This window comes from Protomyctophum bolini (genome assembly GCF_963924005.1).
Source record: "Protomyctophum bolini genome assembly, chromosome: 1".
NCBI lineage: Eukaryota > Metazoa > Chordata > Actinopteri > Myctophiformes > Myctophidae > Protomyctophum > Protomyctophum bolini.
This window is the reverse complement of record NC_137862.1, coordinates 43628856-43648393: the sequence shown is the minus strand read 5'-3', so window position 1 is coordinate 43648393 and position 19538 is coordinate 43628856. Positions and strand designations below refer to the sequence as shown.

At 42.8% G+C, this 19538-nt stretch overlaps 1 protein-coding gene across 2 annotated transcripts; it reads left to right on the top strand.

Annotated features, from left to right (window-relative positions):
- Nucleotides 1–11648: 11648 nt before the first annotated feature.
- LOC308316298 (ubiquitin-conjugating enzyme E2 K-like) lies at nt 11649–12251 on the top strand (the record flags this gene model as incomplete). 2 transcript variants are annotated; one of them, XM_080764823.1, is made up of 2 exons in its annotated part: nt 11649–11711; nt 11865–12251. In XM_080764823.1, 2 exons carry the CDS (start codon nt 11649–11651, stop codon nt 12249–12251), a joined length of 450 nt encoding a protein of 149 aa, XP_080620949.1. The 2 variants fall into 2 exon arrangements, with proteins under 2 accessions (XP_080620949.1, XP_080620950.1); XM_080764824.1 differs by having other exon boundaries at nt 11649–11864; nt 12048–12251.
- Nucleotides 12252–19538: the final 7287 nt, after the last annotated feature.

Below are 19538 nucleotides of genomic sequence, written 5' to 3'. Positions count from 1 at the left end.
CTCAGTGGTATTGCAATATGTTTCCACATTTCAACTGGGTTCGAGTGTCATTGTAAAAAGATTGAGCACGTATGAGCACATAAGTTGGGGTAGCTACAGTGTTTGGAGTGCATACTTTCCCAGTAAAGTGGCAGCAGGTCTGTATTGTACATTTCCCTGCAGGTATCTCAATTCATCAACACCAACCCCCAGCTCTACCTTCACAAATGGCCACTTTACCTCCATTGGCATCCGCTGCAATCTTGCTATTGTCAGATGTAGTTTAGAGGCTATTTCTTAATGGAGAAGCCCTGCTTACTCTCTGACCTGTTTCCTCTCTGTGAGGTGCTCTCCCTCTGATTGGATAGTGTTGCAACCTCCCTCCGGGAAGAGAAATGTTTTCTTCAGGTATTTGAGGGTGGCTACGGTGGAATGGAGTATCATTAAGAGCTGTTCAGTCAGATACCGTACAGGTGCAAAATGGCAGATCTTGTACGGTACTGTAGCTCATTAACTAGATTTTAAAAGACGATCTCACTGTCCTGCTATTATAATTACTATGACACTGGTTATCTCGATGTTACTGAGATTACACTTAATACTGTAAATCAAACCATGGCATGAAATATCTAATTATGGGAAGTTATATTTATACGACGCAGTTTCGGGAGAAGAGACCTCCTTCCGCTTGACCTTAACCACTCCTCCCTCATTATCAACAACTCCTCCCTCCTTATCAAACTCACCTGCCTTTCATTATCACCCGGCCAATCCCCGGTGCAATCACCACAGTATAAATACACCTGCGATCTCTCAACCAAGTTGTTTGTTCTGCTCCACGACAGACCAAACATGGGTTGTGAGTACTGCACTGTAGATCGGCTATTTTCACAACTCGATTATCTAGGAATCCAGGGGGGGCAGTGACGCAGCAGAGACGACCAACCGCTCATTCCGAGTACAGCAAAGATGACTGTAGCGGCTCCTAGCCAGCAGAAATATGACAACGCTCCAACTGATGTCTTTGAGGTAGTTTTATTTTCCCATTGGACACTGTGAAAAACTGCAACACAAAACATACAAATATTCTCTTAAACACAATGAAATATAACTATGAATGTCCTTGTTGTGACTGTTGTCGGTCAATCATGACTTCCGTGTTATGTGTAAACAAAAACAAACCCAAACAATTAAACGATCGACGGAACTACAACTCTGTTTACAAACAAAGAAACCAACAACATGTAACATACCGTCTGCGCCTTCTGCAGATTATTTTAGGAGAGCTACTTTATATTCTCTTATAATCTCTATTTGAGGACGCTCTTTTTTTGACGTCGGAAGAGCTCCTCGCACCCCTGCAACTCAGCTTGTTCTGCCTGAGCCAGCTCACACCGGTGCCATTAATGCTGCCTCACTCTACTCACAGGGCTCTTCCTGCACGCCCTCAACACGTCATAATATGAACAGCATTAACGACCAGGCACCACACACGGCATGCAAATACAATGTGTACCCAAATAAACATACCTCTAATGTTCACATATTGTATTTGCCGAAAGGTAAGCAATAAAATAGAATAGAAAATAGAAATAGAGAATTACAAAATCCCATTGCTGGGACAGTTACACTGCCCCCAAAATACAGAGATTTATTACTGCTTTGAGCGATTTAGGCTGTAGAAATCTGTATTTTCCTTCTTAATTGAACCCAAGTGTCACATCATCATTTCTTTGTATTGACCTTTGACCAACCAAAAATAATACCTTTTGTTCCCTTTTTTGTATTCTTAATAGCAACTCTAGTTTTGCGTTTGAATTGGAGGCTTAATTTTTGTCAGACCTTCCTTTCCTAAGTTATGCTGCCCCCATGGACCTTCGTCTTCACTCGTCTCTTTCCATTCCACCTTTTTCTCTTCCTTTTCTTTGTTCCTCCTGACAATCCGGCATCCTCTGTCCAGGCTGTGGATACATCAGAAATGATGACAACGTTCTTCTCCCGTCCTACTTCAGTGGAGTTCTTGGATGCTGATCTTTTCCTTCTTTTCGGCTATGGGAAAAATGCATTGCTTTTCATTTCCAAGATAGTTTTATTTTCCCATTGGACACCGTGAAAAACTGCAACACAAAACATACAAATATTCTCTTAAACACAATGAAATATAACTATGAATGTCCTTGTTGTGACTGTTGTCGGTCAATCATGACTTCCGTGTTATGTGTAAACAAAAACAAACCCAAACAATTAAACGATCGACTGAACTACAACACTGTTTACAAACAAAGAAACCAACAACATGTAACATACCGTCTGCGCCTTCTGCCGATTCTTTTAGGAGAGCTACTTTATATTCTCTTATAATCTCTATTTGAGGACGCTCTTTTTTTGACGTCGGAAGAGCTCCTCGCACCCCTGCAACTCAGCTTGTTCTGCCTGAGCCAGCTCACACCGGTGCCATTAATGCTGCCTCACTCTACTCACAGGGCTCTTCCTGCACGCCCTCAACACGTCATAATATGAACAGCATTAACGACCAGGCACCACACACGGCATGCAAATACAATGTGTACCCAAATAAACATACCTCTAATGTTCACATATTGTATTTGCCGAAAGGTAAGCAATAAAATAGAATATAGAAATAGAGAATTACAAAATCCCATTGCTGGGACAGTTACAATGACCGTCAGCTCCAGAGACTACGCCCCCACCCTGAGTCTCGCCCTACCTTGGGTTCCTCACTCCACTCCGCATTCATCTCATTCTGTTTCAATAAACTGTTAATCTTGAGCGAAGGTGTGGTCTCTTACTAAGTGAATGTGAGATTATTAGAAATTGTTAAAATAATTACAATCTCAGTTACATAACTATGATTATTAAACCAGAAAGACATGGAATTATAATGTGGATGTGGTTGACGCGATCAAGCTGTATTTCCTTGTAGAGATGGCCTTTACCTACAGAATAGCGACCTCACAAAATATTGTACTATGAGCTACTATATGTTTTGTCCCTCATGCGCTCCCTATCTCCCTCAACAGCTCTGCTACTGCAGCTCACGATACAAATCTTGTCGCTGGAGGGGAAAATGTGTGGGAAATGTTAAATATGTTCTATCTTTCTAAATACCAACCGACCACAGTGATACAGAATCTGATAATAACCATTGTGGCCTTTTCTTCAAACCCCTGAGGATGCAGTGGAAGGTACAGACTAGTACCACAACTTCTTTATTACTGACAGCTGTCACTCACTGGAGCTGTGGGAAGTGAAGTGGTTTCAAATGAATTCTTATCTATTTAACCGCTATACCTTTATACGTACGTTGTGGTCCCCCAGGGGTCTAACTTGGGCCAGTCCTTTTTCACTCTACACCCACATCTTTTCACCGGAAATATCTAAGTGCATATTGCAATGTGATGTTGTGAAATGTTGGCTATTTTCTGATAATGTTTGCCTAGATGTCCACCTTTTATGTCATGCCCATATTGGGGTTCATGTGGTAAACAGAAGAAGGCAGGTGTTTATTAATCGGCTTCTGATGGCTGCTCAGTGGTGCTCAGAGCTGTTAGAGGTTACGCATCTTGCTCAGGGTTTTATCTTTTCTGGATCAGGGTCCACTTGAAAATCACTAAAGTGTTCTCGGCCACCCATCCGACCTCACAAGTGGTCAGATGGGTGGTCTCACAATGAATTAATTATTCATAATTGTCAGGGTTTTAAAGTAAATACCATGACGTCAGAGAATAATGTCAAATCTGGGAATAAATGTCTTATCAAGAATTTCTTCACCAATGTATTTGTAAAGGTGTCTACTAACACATCCCACATTAGTTTATATTCAGCCACCCTAGGGCTGCTGAAAGATAACAACCAAATTATTTTTCATGATTCTGAATCCATTCCAAGCATTAGTTTTGCATGGAAAACATTCATTTGGCTAAAACGGCCATAGCCGTGATGAGGTCAGCACATTTAGGCAAGTGGATATGGCCAAATTTATCCCAAGGAGTGTTTTTTGTGCAAAACGAAGGCTTGGAATGGGTTCAGAATCATGAAAAACCCCTAGTTTGACACATCACATGCTACTTAATTCATGCTATACCATTCAACAAATGTGTTTAGACCCAGGAGTCAGCCCAGCTCCTTATCCAGACATCAGTCATGTTAAAACTTGACTATTGTAACTCTCCTTACTGGCCTACTGGCATGCACACTTAGGCACAGCTTGCTTGGTCTTCAACCAACCAAAATTCTCACATGTCTCCTCGCTTCTCCGCTCCCTCCATTCGCTCCCGGTCTCTGCCCGCACATAATGCAAAACTCTGATTCTGGCATTCAAAGCAACCAAAGGCATGGCACCCCCATATCTTGCACGTCTGATTGAACCCTACAAACCCTCTTGCACACTCAGATCAGCCAACGCAGGGAAGCTGGAAGTACCTTCACTAAAAGCGCCGGGACGACGCTCCATGCGTCCCAAACTCTTCTCCCTTCTGAGTTCAAAACTATAGAATGCACTTCCTATTACAATCAGAACTGCAGACTCACTCTTAACTTCTGCCGTAGTCTGAAAACCCACCTCTTCAGACTTAATCTTGGCCCGTAGCACTGCTCAACTTATGTAACTTAGATAGCATTTTATGTAGACATAGCACTGTATAGTCATTATATAGATCTTCAACCGAAAACTCAGTTCGGCCGCTTGTACTTGCAACCTTATTCTTTCAGTCATGACCCACATTTCATGACCATAGGTGAAGATTGCTCGGTTTGCTTTGCCTTCTGGCTCAACTCTCTTTTCATCAGTGCGGTACAGCGACTGCAATACCACCCCTGCCGCTCCGATTCTCCGGCTGATCTCCTTCACCGTCCTCCCCTCACTCGTGAACAAGACCCCGAGATCCTTCACCTGGGGTTTCCTGCTGAGAACCATGGCCCCTTAGCTCACCAAGCCGAATACCCTCTACGCCAAGACTTCGCCTCCTGTTTGTAATTTTAATTATATAGATATTATGTTATGTTCTTAGCTTACATATGATTCATGATAACTAGTCTTTATGTCTCTCTATCCCTCTTTCCTGTCTGTCTTCAATGTAACTATCAATATCATCATTGCAATCTTAGTGTTTTGTCAATGAATAGGGTGGGGTCCCACTTGCAATATCTCCACCAGTGGGCCCCAGCCATCAGGTTTGGAATCACTGCTGTATAAAACAGGGGCACCTTTTTATTCACTCTAAATGTACTGTTGTCACAAAACGAACGGGTGCTTTTTGAAGGATATGGTTAATCTGTCGTTGACAAAGTGATATTCCTTATGAAAGTGATTCTTCTGGGGTGTATTCAATGATGCATCGCAGGTTGGCTGGCTGGATGTCATTTTGAAGTATAAGCCTTTGTTTCATATGTGAATGATGAAAACACTTCCATCCTCTTATTTCTTATACTTTCAGATGAGGCCATCACTTAGCAGCCCACATAGTTTCACTGAGCAGTGTGTTATCTTTCTCTCTGTCTCATTCCATTGTTCCTCCTGTCTGTTCCCACCTCTGAGTCTGTAGGCCTATCTATATTTGTCTCCACCAGCCCGAAGGCATGGGGAGAGAGAATGAATGCACACACACTCCCTGAATGCCACAGCTGAACCTCTGCCCCAAGGTTTTCACATTGGCCTCTTATAGCGCCACCAGGATGCCGGTTTGTGCAAAACACTTTTTTGGACAGTACACCTACAGATTTTATTCAAACATCACACAAATTGGTACACAGTCTGAGCCGAACGGGTCTTTCAGATTTGTCAGACTCCATCCTGATTGGCTAAGATTGGCTTCCAAAGTTCTCAATGCTCAGTTTCAAACAAAATGCCATAAATCATGAACACATCAACCACCAAATTTGCGTGCACCAAATTGTGCACGCTTTTATGCCCAGTTTCTCCACCTCCTCTCTGTACTGTGTCTCATCGCCGTTCGTGACTAGACCCACCACTGTCGTGTCGTCAGCAAATTTGATGATATGGTTGAAGCTGGACCTGGTGTAACAGTCGTGGGTCAATAAGGTGAACAGGAGTCGACTGAGCACACAGCCCTGGGGGGAGCCAGTACTCAGTGTGATGGTGCTAGAGCTTTGTCCTCCTATTCTGCCTGCAGGTGAGGAAGTCCAGAATCCAATTACAGAGAGGTGTGTTGAGACCCAGTGTGCTCAGCTTCCCTATCAGCTGCTGGGGGATGATTGTATTAAAAGCGAAGCTGAAGTCAATGAACAGCATTCTGACGTATATGTTTCTCTTGTCCAGGTGTGTAAGGCCAAGTGCAGGGCAGTAGACACAGAATCGTCAGTGGACCTGTTGGCCCGGTATGCATACTGATGGGGGTCCATGTTGGGGGGCAGGGCTCTTTCGATGTTCTCCAAGACCAGCCTCTCAAAGCACATCATAATGATGGGTGTCAGTGCTATGGGGCGATAGTCATTTAGTTTTAGGCAAGATACGGGGCACTTTTTTGGGACTGGAATGATAGTGGCAGATTTGAGGCATTTTGGGACAACAGCCTGACGCAGGGATGTGTTAAAAATGTCTGTAAGGACTAGGGCTGTCGCGCTTACCGCATTAATCGCACACCGCGCTATTACAATTTTATACCGCATGGGGGCAGAAAACCGCACAAACCGCAGGTACGCGCCAAACTCCCATGTTCCACCTATTTGCTGCTGCCGCGCGCGCGAAATGGTTACGTGACGTCATCATCCACTTCCAAATCAAATGAAGAAACAACAACTAACATGGCAGCAGGTCTGGTGTCAAAGCTCAACTGTTCATCCCCTGTGTGGGAGCACTTTGGCTTCGTTCCAAACGAAAAGGGAGAACCAGCGAACTTGGATATACCAGTGTGCAAAATATGCGGGAAGAAAGTCTCAGTGAACCGCGGAAACACTTCTAATCTGAGGGCTCATCTTCTTTCAACCCATCCGTCTGTGGAAGCAGGATTGCGGGCTGCAGCAGCGGGTGGTGCGGGGAAAAACAACGATCGACCTGGCCCCAACACAGCTCCTGCCGGCCCGCACAGCCGACAGCTTGGTGTGGCAGAAGCATATGCGCGAGTTACCCCATACAGCCATGAAAGTAAGAGGCATAAATGCCTTACAGACGCGGTAACATCATACCTTGTGGAGGAGATGGTGCCATTCTACACAGTGACGAAACCTGCTTTCAAGGCAATGCTACACAAATTCGACAAGCAGTACGAGTTGCCTGGAAAAACATACTTCTCTGAAACAGCTGTCGAAAAAAGGTACAAGTTGGTCAAAGATATAATCAAAAGTGAGATCCGCGATGTTGATTACTTCTCCGCCACAACTGACATGTGGAGTAGCGTTAACATGACTCCCTATATGAGTTTAACTGTGCATTATCTGACCAACGAGTGGGCTCTAAAATCACATTGCCTCCAAACCGTGTTTGTGCCCCAGAATCACACCGCTGAAAACCTCGCGGAGGCTCTGCAACAGTTGTTGGCTGACTGGTCTCTGAGTGAAGACAAGCTGTCTTGCATGACTACGGACAACGGGGCCAATATCGTAGCAGCAATAACAAAAGAGGCACAATGGCCTTGGCTTAACTGCTTTGGACATAATTTACACTTGGCAGTGACAAACGCAATGACCAAAGACCCGAAGACTAAAGAGAAAACGGAGAAAGCAATGACCCAGTGTCGAAGTCTGGCGAACACATTCTCCAAGAGCTGGCTGAAGAGAAGAGATCTCAAGAGAGCACAAGAGGATCTCGAATTGGATACGCACTGCCTGATCCAGGTAAAATTATAAGTTAGATGGCTAGTTTATAATTAATAATTCATATTCACTGTCTGACAGTGACAGTTATGTTCTGTGCTGGCCTATATTATTCTAATAAAAAAAGTCACACCTGTGTGATTTTATATATATATATACGGTGTGTGTGTGTGTGTGTGTGTGTATATATATACACACACACACACACACACACACACACACACACACGGCTATATTTTCGTTATAGTCTGTAAAGAAATATATTAATTATAGAAATTATAATAATTAGCCTAATAATGTAACTTAATGTGATTTAGTTAAGCCTATAATGCTAAGGCATAGGCTTTAGGCTAATTTACCTTTATTATATTCTGTGCAGGATGTTTCTACGAGGTGGGGCAGCAAACAGAAGATGGTGGACAGGATCTTGAAGCAAATGCCAGCTATCAAGAGAGTTTTGGATACCCGGGAAAACGAGCATTTAATTCCAACCAGGCAAGAGATCTGTGTTCTGGAGTCTGTGAACGGAGCATTGAAACCTGTGGCTGAGTTCACAGATCTGCTGTCTGGCGAGAACTATGTTACTGTGTCAAGTGTCAAACCCGTTCTGAAACTCCTGAATGACGAGGTTCTTGCACCAAAACAAGACGACACCAACTTGACGAAGCACATCAAGCAAAAGATGTTAGGCTTGCTTGATGATAAGTACAAACCTGCTGCCTTGCAGGTCCTTTTGTCAAAGGCCTGTTTCCTCGACCCTAGATACAGAGGCCCTCGGATTGAGGACGTGGATGAAATTAAATTCGCACTCCTTGACGAGATGCTGCTGCTTGCACCTGACAGAGAGGCCGAGGGACGGCCCGCGGCGGCCGCAACAATTCCACCTCCAGCCAAAAAAAAAAAGACTCTTGGTGACCTGCTGAAATCCCCGACCGGGGCTCCTGCTTTGAATGTGCCCAAGAGAGTTCAAGCTGAAACTGAACTCACTCGCTATCTGCAGGAGGGCCCTATCGACACCAATGCCAAGCCTCTTGTCTGGTGGCGTGAAAACCAGGCTAGATTCCCTCTGCTGTCTAAAATTGCACGCAAGTAAGTACATGTGCATTTGTGCTACAAGTGCACCATCCGAGCGAGTTTTCAGCGCAGCGGGGAATATCGTCACCAATTTGCGATCCTCCCTGAAGCCACATAAGGTAGACATGCTGGTTTTCCTCGCTCGCAACAAGAATATAATCGAGTAGGCCATTCCTTTGCTAAAGACGCAAGTATTATGGCATATAGCCTGCCCTGTCATATAGTGCATTTAATGTAAATAGTTTTGTTGTGCATTGATATTTGAAATTGCAATTAGGCCACAAAGATTGTGCCTATAGGCCTATAGCCTAGCCTACAGGGCTTTATATTATTTCCCCTCTGTTACTGTTTCGTTTTGCACTATTTGAGTGAGTCTGCGTTTGACGAATATAGCTCATTAAATAAGACTGATGTCTGACTAAAGTGTCGCGCACTCTGTAGGCCTCTGAGCCTCATTTTATTTTCCGATTCTGTTCTGCACAAAAATGTTGTTCATTTCATTCACATTCATTGTTCATTATTTTTTTATTTGTACCATGTTCTGTTCTTAACACTTGTTAGTGTTGCATCAACTTGCATGTGAGTTTGTTTTTTGACAAATACTGTCTTGCGCTGTGAGGCCGCTGAACTTCTTATAGCACTTGTTAATGTTGCACGTGAGTTTGTTTTTTGACAAATACTGTCTTGCGCTGTGAGGCCGCGGCGCTGAGCCTGGCCCTGTTGGGCCTTAAGTTGCAGGTATACGGGTCATTTTGTAACTAAACGTTTTAACTTGTAAGACCAATAAGGCAATAAGCCGCTTTTCTGAATGTATTAGCTCTAAGTTTTATAATGCTGCTGTTCATTGCACTATTAATTTAGACGGATGGTCACGTTACGTACCTATACCTCATTCAAGATGTCTAATGTCGCAGAGCTTTTAGGCCGTTGTTGGGCGGCGGGCAGGAAATTATAGGCCCGTAACTTGCTGTGAATTATATATTTGCACTTTTAATAAATGGAATACAGCTGCCTAAACTTAATTTCTGTGCTTTGTCTGCTTCATGTTTTTGGGGGTGGTGGTGGAGACACATTGAAGACTCACTGGTGTAAGGTGTTTCATTTTCATTTAATGCATTCGTTTTGCACCATTATTAAATTAATGAAGACCAAGCCTAATTGAACATTAATATTAAATACATGCAGGGTTAAACACTCATCTCTGCCATTAAAAAAGCAACACAGTAAAGTAAAGCTAAGTGTAACCTTTCTTTATTTCTTATTAATATGGAAATGTAGGCGGAAAAAATGGGGGGGGGGGCGTGGTCAACTGGCCACTACCGCACACTATCGCATAGCGCGCTTCTGAGCCACTTGATCGCACCGCGGTTTAAATTATGTAACCGCGACAGCCCTAGTAAGGACATCCTTCAACTGTTCCGTGCAGTCTTTGAGTACCCGCCTAGATATATTGTCCGGCCCCGATTGTTGTTACATAATCCGTACATTTGCTGATGTAGTCCATCTCAACCTCTGTATACTCCTGCAGGTCCGTCTGATGATTATAGGTAGCTGCTTCTCTGAAGATGTTCCAGTCCGTAGTTTCCATACAGTCCTGTAGGGCTGATGTGCTCCCTTCTGGCCACACTCTAATCTGCTTCTGGACTGGTTTCACCAGTTTCACCCGAGGTCTGTATGTGGGTGTGAGCATGATAGAGATGTGGTCAGAGGAGCTCAGTTTAGGAAGGGGGAATGCCCTGTATGCTCCCTTTGAGCTGGTATAGGCCTTGTCCAAATTATGTTTTTTCCCCTGGTTGCAAAATGTACAGTATGTGCTGGTAAAACTTTGGCAAAACTGTTTTAAGTTCAGCCTGGTTGAAGTCACCTATAGCGCAATAAAAAATGCATCAGGATGTCTAGTCTGCTGCTTACTGATAGCATCATGCAGTTCATACATTGCCTCCTTAGTAATGGCACTGGGGGGAATATACACAGCCACCATGAAAATGGTCGACACTTTAAGAGTAAAAACTCAGCTCGTTCTGAGCAGTGCTTAGAGACAGTCACAGCATCCAGGCACCAGGCTGTGTTGATGTAAACACAGACTCTGCCTCCCTTGGTCTTCCCAGAGAGTGACGTCACCCTGTCAGCTCTGTGGAGTGAGACTCCATCCAGCAGCAAAAAAAACAACATGAATTCCACACATAACGTAGGAATGGTCGTAAATGTCCGTGGCCTACGCTCAAAATATGAGCGTAAATTGCTTCCTGAATCTGGCCCATGGAGTCCAGGCCAGTCTATGAAGTCAGCACTATAGCATCACACTGATCTTATCAGAGAACTCCATATTTGGGGATTTATCGATTATTTTTGGACAATCACCAATCCAATGTCCCAGTGCATCACTGCCTCCGGTCCTATTATAGGCAAGGCAACTTTGCAATCGGTCCGACGAATCTCGTGATACTGGGACACACTAACACACAGATATTTGCGTAATAATCCTTTTTGATTCTCTTGATTATATTTAATGACATCATGATACGTATAGTTCATAATGTCATCCTACAAGTATTTCATGGTGTCATCATTCATTAGCATGTTCATTGCAGAGCTGGAACCGTCTCAGTATTTGTTGCCAGCCGTACTACGATTCCACTATTATAGAGACTGACGCAGCCGGTGCATACAACCCATAAAACCTCATTTGCTTTTTCAAGGCGAGCTGTTTTGAGGTGTAGACAGGTATAGAAAGAAGGCAGATACGTTGATATCCCAGAGAAAGGAAGCTGTGAAGATTCACCACAAACAACGGGGAAGAAGCCATGGCTAATATTGTGGTCCAGAGGATCAAACGGGAGATCAAAGATGTTCTTAAAAGTGAAGAGACAAGTAAAAACCAGATAAAGGTAGAATTAGTGGATGAAAACTTCACCGAGCTAAGAGGGGAGTTTGCGGGTCCACCAGACACACCATATGAAGGTGGAAGATTCCAGCTCGAAATAAAAATCCCCAACACCTATCCATTTAACCCACCAAAGGTGAGGTTCATAACTAAGATATGGCACCCAAACATCAGCTCTGTGACTGGAGCAATATGTCTGGACATTTTAAAGAACCAGTGGACAGCTGCCATGTCTCTGAGGACAGTGTTGCTATCTTTACAAGCTCTGCTTGCTGCAGCCGAACCAGATGACCCACAGGATGCAGTCGTAGCAAGCCAGTACAAGCAGAACCCAGAGATGTTCTATCAGACGGCAAGGCTGTGGTCTCATGTGTACGCAAACTCTCCTGTTTCCAATCCTGACTACGCACAGAAAATAGACAAACTCTGTGCTATGGGCTTTGAAAAGAATACAGCAATTGTGGCTTTGTCAACAAAATCCTGGGATGTGAAAACAGCGACAGAGATGCTCCTCAGCAACTGAGTACCAGGTACCAGGCTTGACAATGCCCAAAACCCTCATCAACAGCATCATCTCCTCCAAGTTGCCATTTCACCTTTGGCCTTCCATTATTATTATGTTGATGCCCACCAACCACATCGTCGTGACACATAATGTGGACCATGTAAACACATCCAACCTGGCAGGAGTAGGTTATCATCTGTTTTTGTCAATATGGTATGCAGACCTACAGTATATTGTGGACAAATAATTTAGTTGGATGGCAGGTGAATGATTTATGTGGATCGGGGTGATGTCAGAGCTGATCCACCCATGATGCTGTTTTTATTTGTATTTTATTTTCCTTTGTAGGACTTTAATTTCACACTGGAAGTCAAAATTCAGTGTCTGATGAGGGTCATCTAAAACTACTACTGTACTGGCACCTGTCCTAGGAGAGAACTACGGTATAAAAACACTTAAAAGGCTCACATAGTTTTATAAAAGTCACATGATTCTGGATCTTGCATTAGAAGGACTGAGGTTTTTTATTAAAGGACCAAGCTTGTTTTTGTGTCTTTTTACTTCTCCTTCTTCTTCCGCCAAAAATAGCAGTTCTGGCTGAACCGTGCAGTCGGTTTTCGCGAACCTTGGAGATTATGGTAGAGGGCCATGTCAAACGTTGAGGATGCGAAGCCCACAACCATTGGCCAAAGGGTGCTATAGCACTCAATTGAAAATGCTAACTTTGAACGCACATAGCTCATGAACCGTTTGACCGTCGGCAATGAAACCTCGACACACATATGCTCCTCATACCGAACAAGTTTTGTTGAAAATCGGTTAAAATGCATCTCCTCCCAGGATCTTTGATCAAAATACATGTGTACTTTGGACCTATACAGACATGGGAAAGTATAGTACGTTTTTTTAAGTGAAAAAATGAAGGTTTTATGAGCCAATGGAAATTGCTGACCCTGCCATAATTTCATGGTCTTTTCTTTCAAGTTCACTCTTCCATGTTTATATGGATTATTGTGCATATTATTCTTATTGCCTTCCTGCTTGGTCCTGCCTTATCGCTGCTTGCAGCAATTTTTTTCTAGTTTTATTTTATTTTTTGTACAGAACCACCTCTAACCATCGGCACAATTGTGTTTGTAACTTTGCTGTTGAAAAGGCAATCAGAACCTGGAACATGCCTTCAACACACTTTGCCTAATGACACTTCATAGGATAGTGCTTTATTGACCGGTGCCTGCCATCCACCCCAGGTGAGTCAGACATTGCTGTGGAAAAGAAACACAGTGGTTTCCATTCAGCCATTTTGTATGTGGCCATTTGGTCTACATTTATTGTCAATTACTATGTGCCATATTGGCAAATACATTATAACTAATTTCAACCCTATCAGTATGAAACTCGAATTAGCACTATGAGTCAACGTGCAACCGACGGACAACTCACTCAGATTGTTGGTGTGCATGCCTTGTTGTCAAAGTATATAAAAAGCCATTTAGAGTACCTTTTCTCTCCTGTGTGAAAGAGGTCCATACACATGGTTATCATCTTCTGTCTTTGTTTTTGCGCTATGCCCTGTCATGCCATATGAGATCAGCCAAGGAAATGTGAGGTGTCTGGTTATGTGCAGAAGTGTATTGGAAAGAATCTAACCAAGCTGACCAGTCCATGCGATATACAGAAAATACCTGTATGAACTGACATTGTTAACAGTGTTGAGGCTGGTTATTATATATTAATACCAAATAACAGCCCTATTAAATCTTTGATAACCTCTTGTTAGCTTCTTTTTTATCCAGTATCGTGAGCAGAAGTCACAGGAAGTGAACTGCTTAGCATAATAAATTAGTGTGATATCCTTGCATCCTCGCACTGCCTACTACACACATTTGCTTGCCCTCCTTGCAGGCACTAGGAACCTAATGAATCGTGGCAATAAATAATTTCATTGTGTTCAAAACTATTTTAAGTGTGTGTGTGTGTGTGTGTGTGTGTGTGTGTGTGTGTGGTATATATATATTTTCATGTCAAGGACCCCATGATTGTATTTCATATGCAGACCCCCATCTGAAAATATGTTGGGGTTCCAGCCAGGGAGCCCCAAGATTTGTGTTAAAATGTTAAAATGATTCTAAATGATTCTAAAATGATAATAGCGGATAGACTGTTGAAATAAACAGGTTTAAATTGTCTAAACTGAATCTCATTTTGATGTGGGCCCCCTGGAACCCCCCGAGGACCTATGGGGGTCCCCGGACCCCGCTTTGATCCACTGCTCTAAATGGTAATGTAGCAGAGTCCATCCACACAGAGCAAATGCAGTTTCTCCTTCCAGGTCTGCCAACTCCTCTCAGCCAGCCCCTGTGGGTTATCAAAGCAGACACTTGGCAACCTACTTTCTAAAGCAAAGCATCTGCCCATTCAGGGGAAAAGGGGGCTAACGTCAGTCAAGACTATATAATTCTTATCATTCATATGTTCCAAATGACCTTGGCATCAGCATACAGCAAAGTCTGATGATGCATGGCTTTTAATCATAAGCGGGTGGGTTTCACCACAGAGCCTCGCACCGGCCTTTCATAAAACAAAGTCCCCTTCATAGCCGAGCTGGGCTGGCCATTACTTCTTAAAGGGGGAGGGTTATTGATATTCTGTTTGGTTAGGAGTTGCTTGCTGGCATTGTAGGATTTGGAGTTGGGTTTATGATTGGAAGAGAAAGCGATACAAAGATCTTAAAGAGACAACATGATGTTCCATCTGTAGCGTACTGTTATAGGCATATATCTACCGCTATATCTATCTATAGTATCTTTGTCTACCTGTACAAAACATGTATCTATAGCTGCTCTTCTCTATGCCGTCCTCAGACGAGCCCTCCATCAGCGTCTCCAGTCATCTAGGTTCTCCATACATCTAGCCAGCTCATTTGGGCTTTCTGCACCAGCATCTTTATTTAGTACCTCCACGTAGGTAGGTGTGGGACGTCCTCTCGATCGATGCCTGTGTGTTGGTTCCCACAGTACAAGCTTTTTGGCCGGGAGTTCTTGATGTCGGTGGCAGTGGCCAGCTATAGTCTCATCTTCCTTATTATATTCTCTGATACAATTAGTAATGCCCCGTAGGCCTACAGTCTACAGACGCTTGTTGGTGATGTGCTCGTTCAGTACCACACGTAACAATCTGGTGCTGTTCACAGCTTTTGCCGCTTTTCATTGGCGACCAACTTGACAATTGTAATAATAGATTACACTGCTTGAGGTGTAATGTAGATTTATGCGTACAGCAGCCAGTGGTAGCCTATGGGGTAACAGGTACGCTCGCCCCTTTTCCATCTGACCCCACTACTCTACCTAGCTGTAAATAACAAACATAATTAGTTTGTGATTATTTAAAAGGTATTATCATATTAATGTATCATTAGTTGGCTCTGTATATCCACGGGCATATAATGGCATGATGATGCCATTACAAAACACAGGCTACATGGAAGAAATGTGATTAATAAAACGAAATTAACTGCTAGAAGGTCCTAAATTCACTTAATTAAGCAGAGGGAAATACTAAATTAACTGTTAACTACATTTAAAAAAATCGTCGGGCGAGTTGGTAAAGGGGCGAGCAGTCTCGTATTCGCCTATGATACTTTTCCTCCTAGAGACTTAGTTCTTATATTATGTTCCATATGACTGCTTTGATAGTTACACAGTTAAAGGGAATACGACTCATTTTTTACATTTTACTATGTCATTAATATACCTTATAGAGCTGTTGTGTGGAAATAATTAAAAAAGTCTCCCCATTCTGTGTTTCCTAGAACTGGAGGTCTGAAAAAAATCATTAACATGGTGAAACACATCTTGATGACATCATCAAGATGTACTTCACCATGTTATTTTTTTTCCCTCATATTAATCCAGCTGGGTGAATAACCTAACCAACTTCACCATGGTTAACGCTAGTACGGTACATTAATATTCACTGCATACACGTAAGCTACAAGTAAGTTACATGACGCATGTAGCTAAGCGGCATAACTAGACGTCAGTAGGCCCCCACGCATGCTGGTTGGCACAGGCCCCTGACAGCAACTACTGCTACTTCAGAGCTGTTTACTCACCCCTGGAATCCATTAGAATGGTGGAAATGGAACATTAAAAGCCAACGTGTCATGATCTGTCACTCCACAGACCATGTCTCCTCCCTGGCCACTCCCTCATTTCCATCCCATTCACTCACCTGCTTCTAACTCCCTCGTCATTCCACCTGTGAACAATTCCTCAATCAACCTTCCCCCTATAAGACTGGACTCATGGCAAACATTCAGTGTCAGTTCATAGTTTGTTGTTGCCGATGCATGTCCTCTCCTCTGTTGACTTTGGTCATTCCGCCATTCCTGATTCCTGTGTTCTACTGAAGTAAGATGTGTTCCTGATTTTCCTGTGTTCAACACTTCAGTGTAAGATTTTTGCTTCCTATTTTTGATTAAATCCTTAAACGGCTATACTTGTCTGTGGTTACTCTGCATATTGGGTTCAACTCTCTGCATCATAACACAACGTGTGAGTACATAAATCCTTCATTTTGACGACTTTAAGACAGTCCATTCTCTCACACACTCACCGCGGCAATCTAGTGGCGTTTATTTTATTTATATACGTTTTTTTCACTCTGGCCTTTTCGGGTTTTCGGCCTAACATTATGGAAATGTTTCGGGCGGGGCGAGCCTGTGGCTGGCCCAGTTTGGGCCCAGTAAGTTTGGGCTTTAAATTTTCAGGCCCGTTGAGAATACCGTAGTATTAGAATACCTTATTCTTCACACACAATCAATTACAATAGTTTCATTCGCTAGGTACAATTATTTATCTACCTAACATTTGTCAACACAAAAAAAAGAAAGAAAACATATGTCAAACAATCTTTGTTATACTATTATTATTTATTTCTATTGATTTATTTTTGTCTCATGTTTTGTAATGGTGTCTGACATAAAAAAATCACACTCTTGTGAAGTGAGGGGCGCTCGTTGTACATCATCCATTAATTAATTTGTTAACTTATGTTATTATATCTTTTAACCATGATACAATGTTTTAAAAAAACTATTTTCACCATGACATGTATAAGATGACAGCTGAATTTATGTGATTGGTTAGCCGATTTGCTCGTCTACATATGACGTAAATTCTCCATTCATCAATGGCATTTAATTTGTTCGTTTGAATCATTTGTGTTGCCACAAATGTACGTCATATTTTTGTCAATGGCAAATGCAAGCCGTGACGGGACAAAAAGCTGTATATAGGAGCAAAAAATAATAACTTTAAGAGGTTTATAGATGTCATAGACTTCATAGACTCCACCTGGCCTGGTGGAGATACAGTATGCATTCAACTGAGTACACCTTTTGATACCTCATACCTGCCACTGTATAGGCAGTCCATTTGCCCAAATATTGACGTGTTTGTGCTACATATGTGTTACGTCACGTCCTATACAATATCAGTGTTTCACAGCAGGTACTGTCACATTTGGAGAATATGAAGTGTGTTGATAAGTGAATGATAGACATAATGATAGTATTATTATTATTATTCTAATATAATAGTATTATCCTAATATAAAATAGTTCTAATAATATAATAATAGTCGACTAGCTGTGTTATATTCTTTGTAAATATTACAGGCAATGGGAGAGCACCTTAAAGAACTACAGTAGTAAAGATGTCTAAGTCAAATGGCATTTGGGCGAAACCCTACTCAGAGAAGAGCCAAAGAGAGACAGCAATGTTTGACGAGATGTTTACAAAATACCATAACTGGCCTGAGGAGAGAGAACAACTGCTTGGAAAGTTAGTCGCTGCAGAGCACAAGATTAAAATGATAGAGCATTCTCTTTTGAGCACAATAACAGAGAACAAAAAATACAAGTTACAGGAAATGGACAAGTTGCAGGCAGTGGACAGGACGCTCAGAGAGTATGAGATCCAGGAAATGGAAAAGATGCGCTTACAAAACCAAAAGCTGCTGGAAAAGAAGGATAAAGAAATATCTGCCCTTAAAGAGAGTCTGTCTGAGAACGACAACACCTGGAAAAGGGAGATTGAGCAGTTGGACGGCCAGTGGAAAACTAAGGATTTAATCTGTCAGAAGGAGCTCGGGAAAATGATCAGTCAGAAATGGCAGAAGGAGGGACAGGTAGAACTAGCTGGAGAAAAGGAAGATTTGGCTAAGAAGATTGGGCAACTCCAGAACCAACTGGAACTCGTCCAAGAAGAACTGAGAATCAAAGAAACTGGTTATTTAATGGAGAAGGAGAAATGGGGGCAGGAGAGACAGGGACTAGCTGGAGAAAAGGAGGCTTTTGCAAAAAAGAACGGGCAACTCCAGAACCAACTGGACCTCATCCAGGAAGACCTTAGTACAAAAGAGACTCTTTGGTTAATGAAAGAGGAGAAATTGGGTAAGGAAAGACAGGTCCTAGCTAGAGAAAAGGATGTTCTGGGTGATGAGAATGGGCAATTCCAGAATCAACTGGAACTCAGCCAGGAAGAACTCAAAACCAAAGAAACTCATTGGTTAATGGATGAGATTAAATGGGGGGAGGATATACAAAGGCTAGCTGGAGAAAATGAGGTTTTAGCTAAGAAGACTGGACAACTCCAGAACCTACTGGAACTCACCAAGGAAGAATTGAGAACTAAAGATTCGTTTTGGTTAAAGGAGGAGGAGAAATGGCAGATGGAGACACAGGGACTGTCTGAAGAAAAAGAAGCTTTGGCTAAGAGGAATGTGCAACTACAGACCCAGCTGGACCTCACCCAGGTAGAACTGAGAACCAAAGATGATTGTTGGTTAAAAGAGGAGGAGAAATGGGGCAAAGAGAGGTATGGAGTGGTTGGAGAAATGGAGGCTTTGGTTAGGAGGAATGGGCAACTCCAGAATGAAATGGACCTCACCCAGGAAAATGTAAGGACCAAAGATACTCATTGGTTAATGGAGGAGGGGAAATGGGGGAAGGAGAGGCAGGTACTAGCTAGTGAAAATGAGGCTTTGGTTGAGAAGAACAGGCAACTCTGGAACCAACTGAACCTCATCCAGGAAGAAATGAAAACAAATCATGCTTATTGGTCAATGGCGGAGGAGAAGTTGGAGAGGGAGAGACAAGCACTAGCTGTGGAAAAGGAGACTTTTGTTAAGACGAATGAGCAAATCCAGGAGAAGCTGGACCTTATCCAGGAAGAGATGAGAACCAAAGATGCTCATTTGTCAATGGAGAGGGAGGAATGGGTTAAGGAGAGACAGGGACTA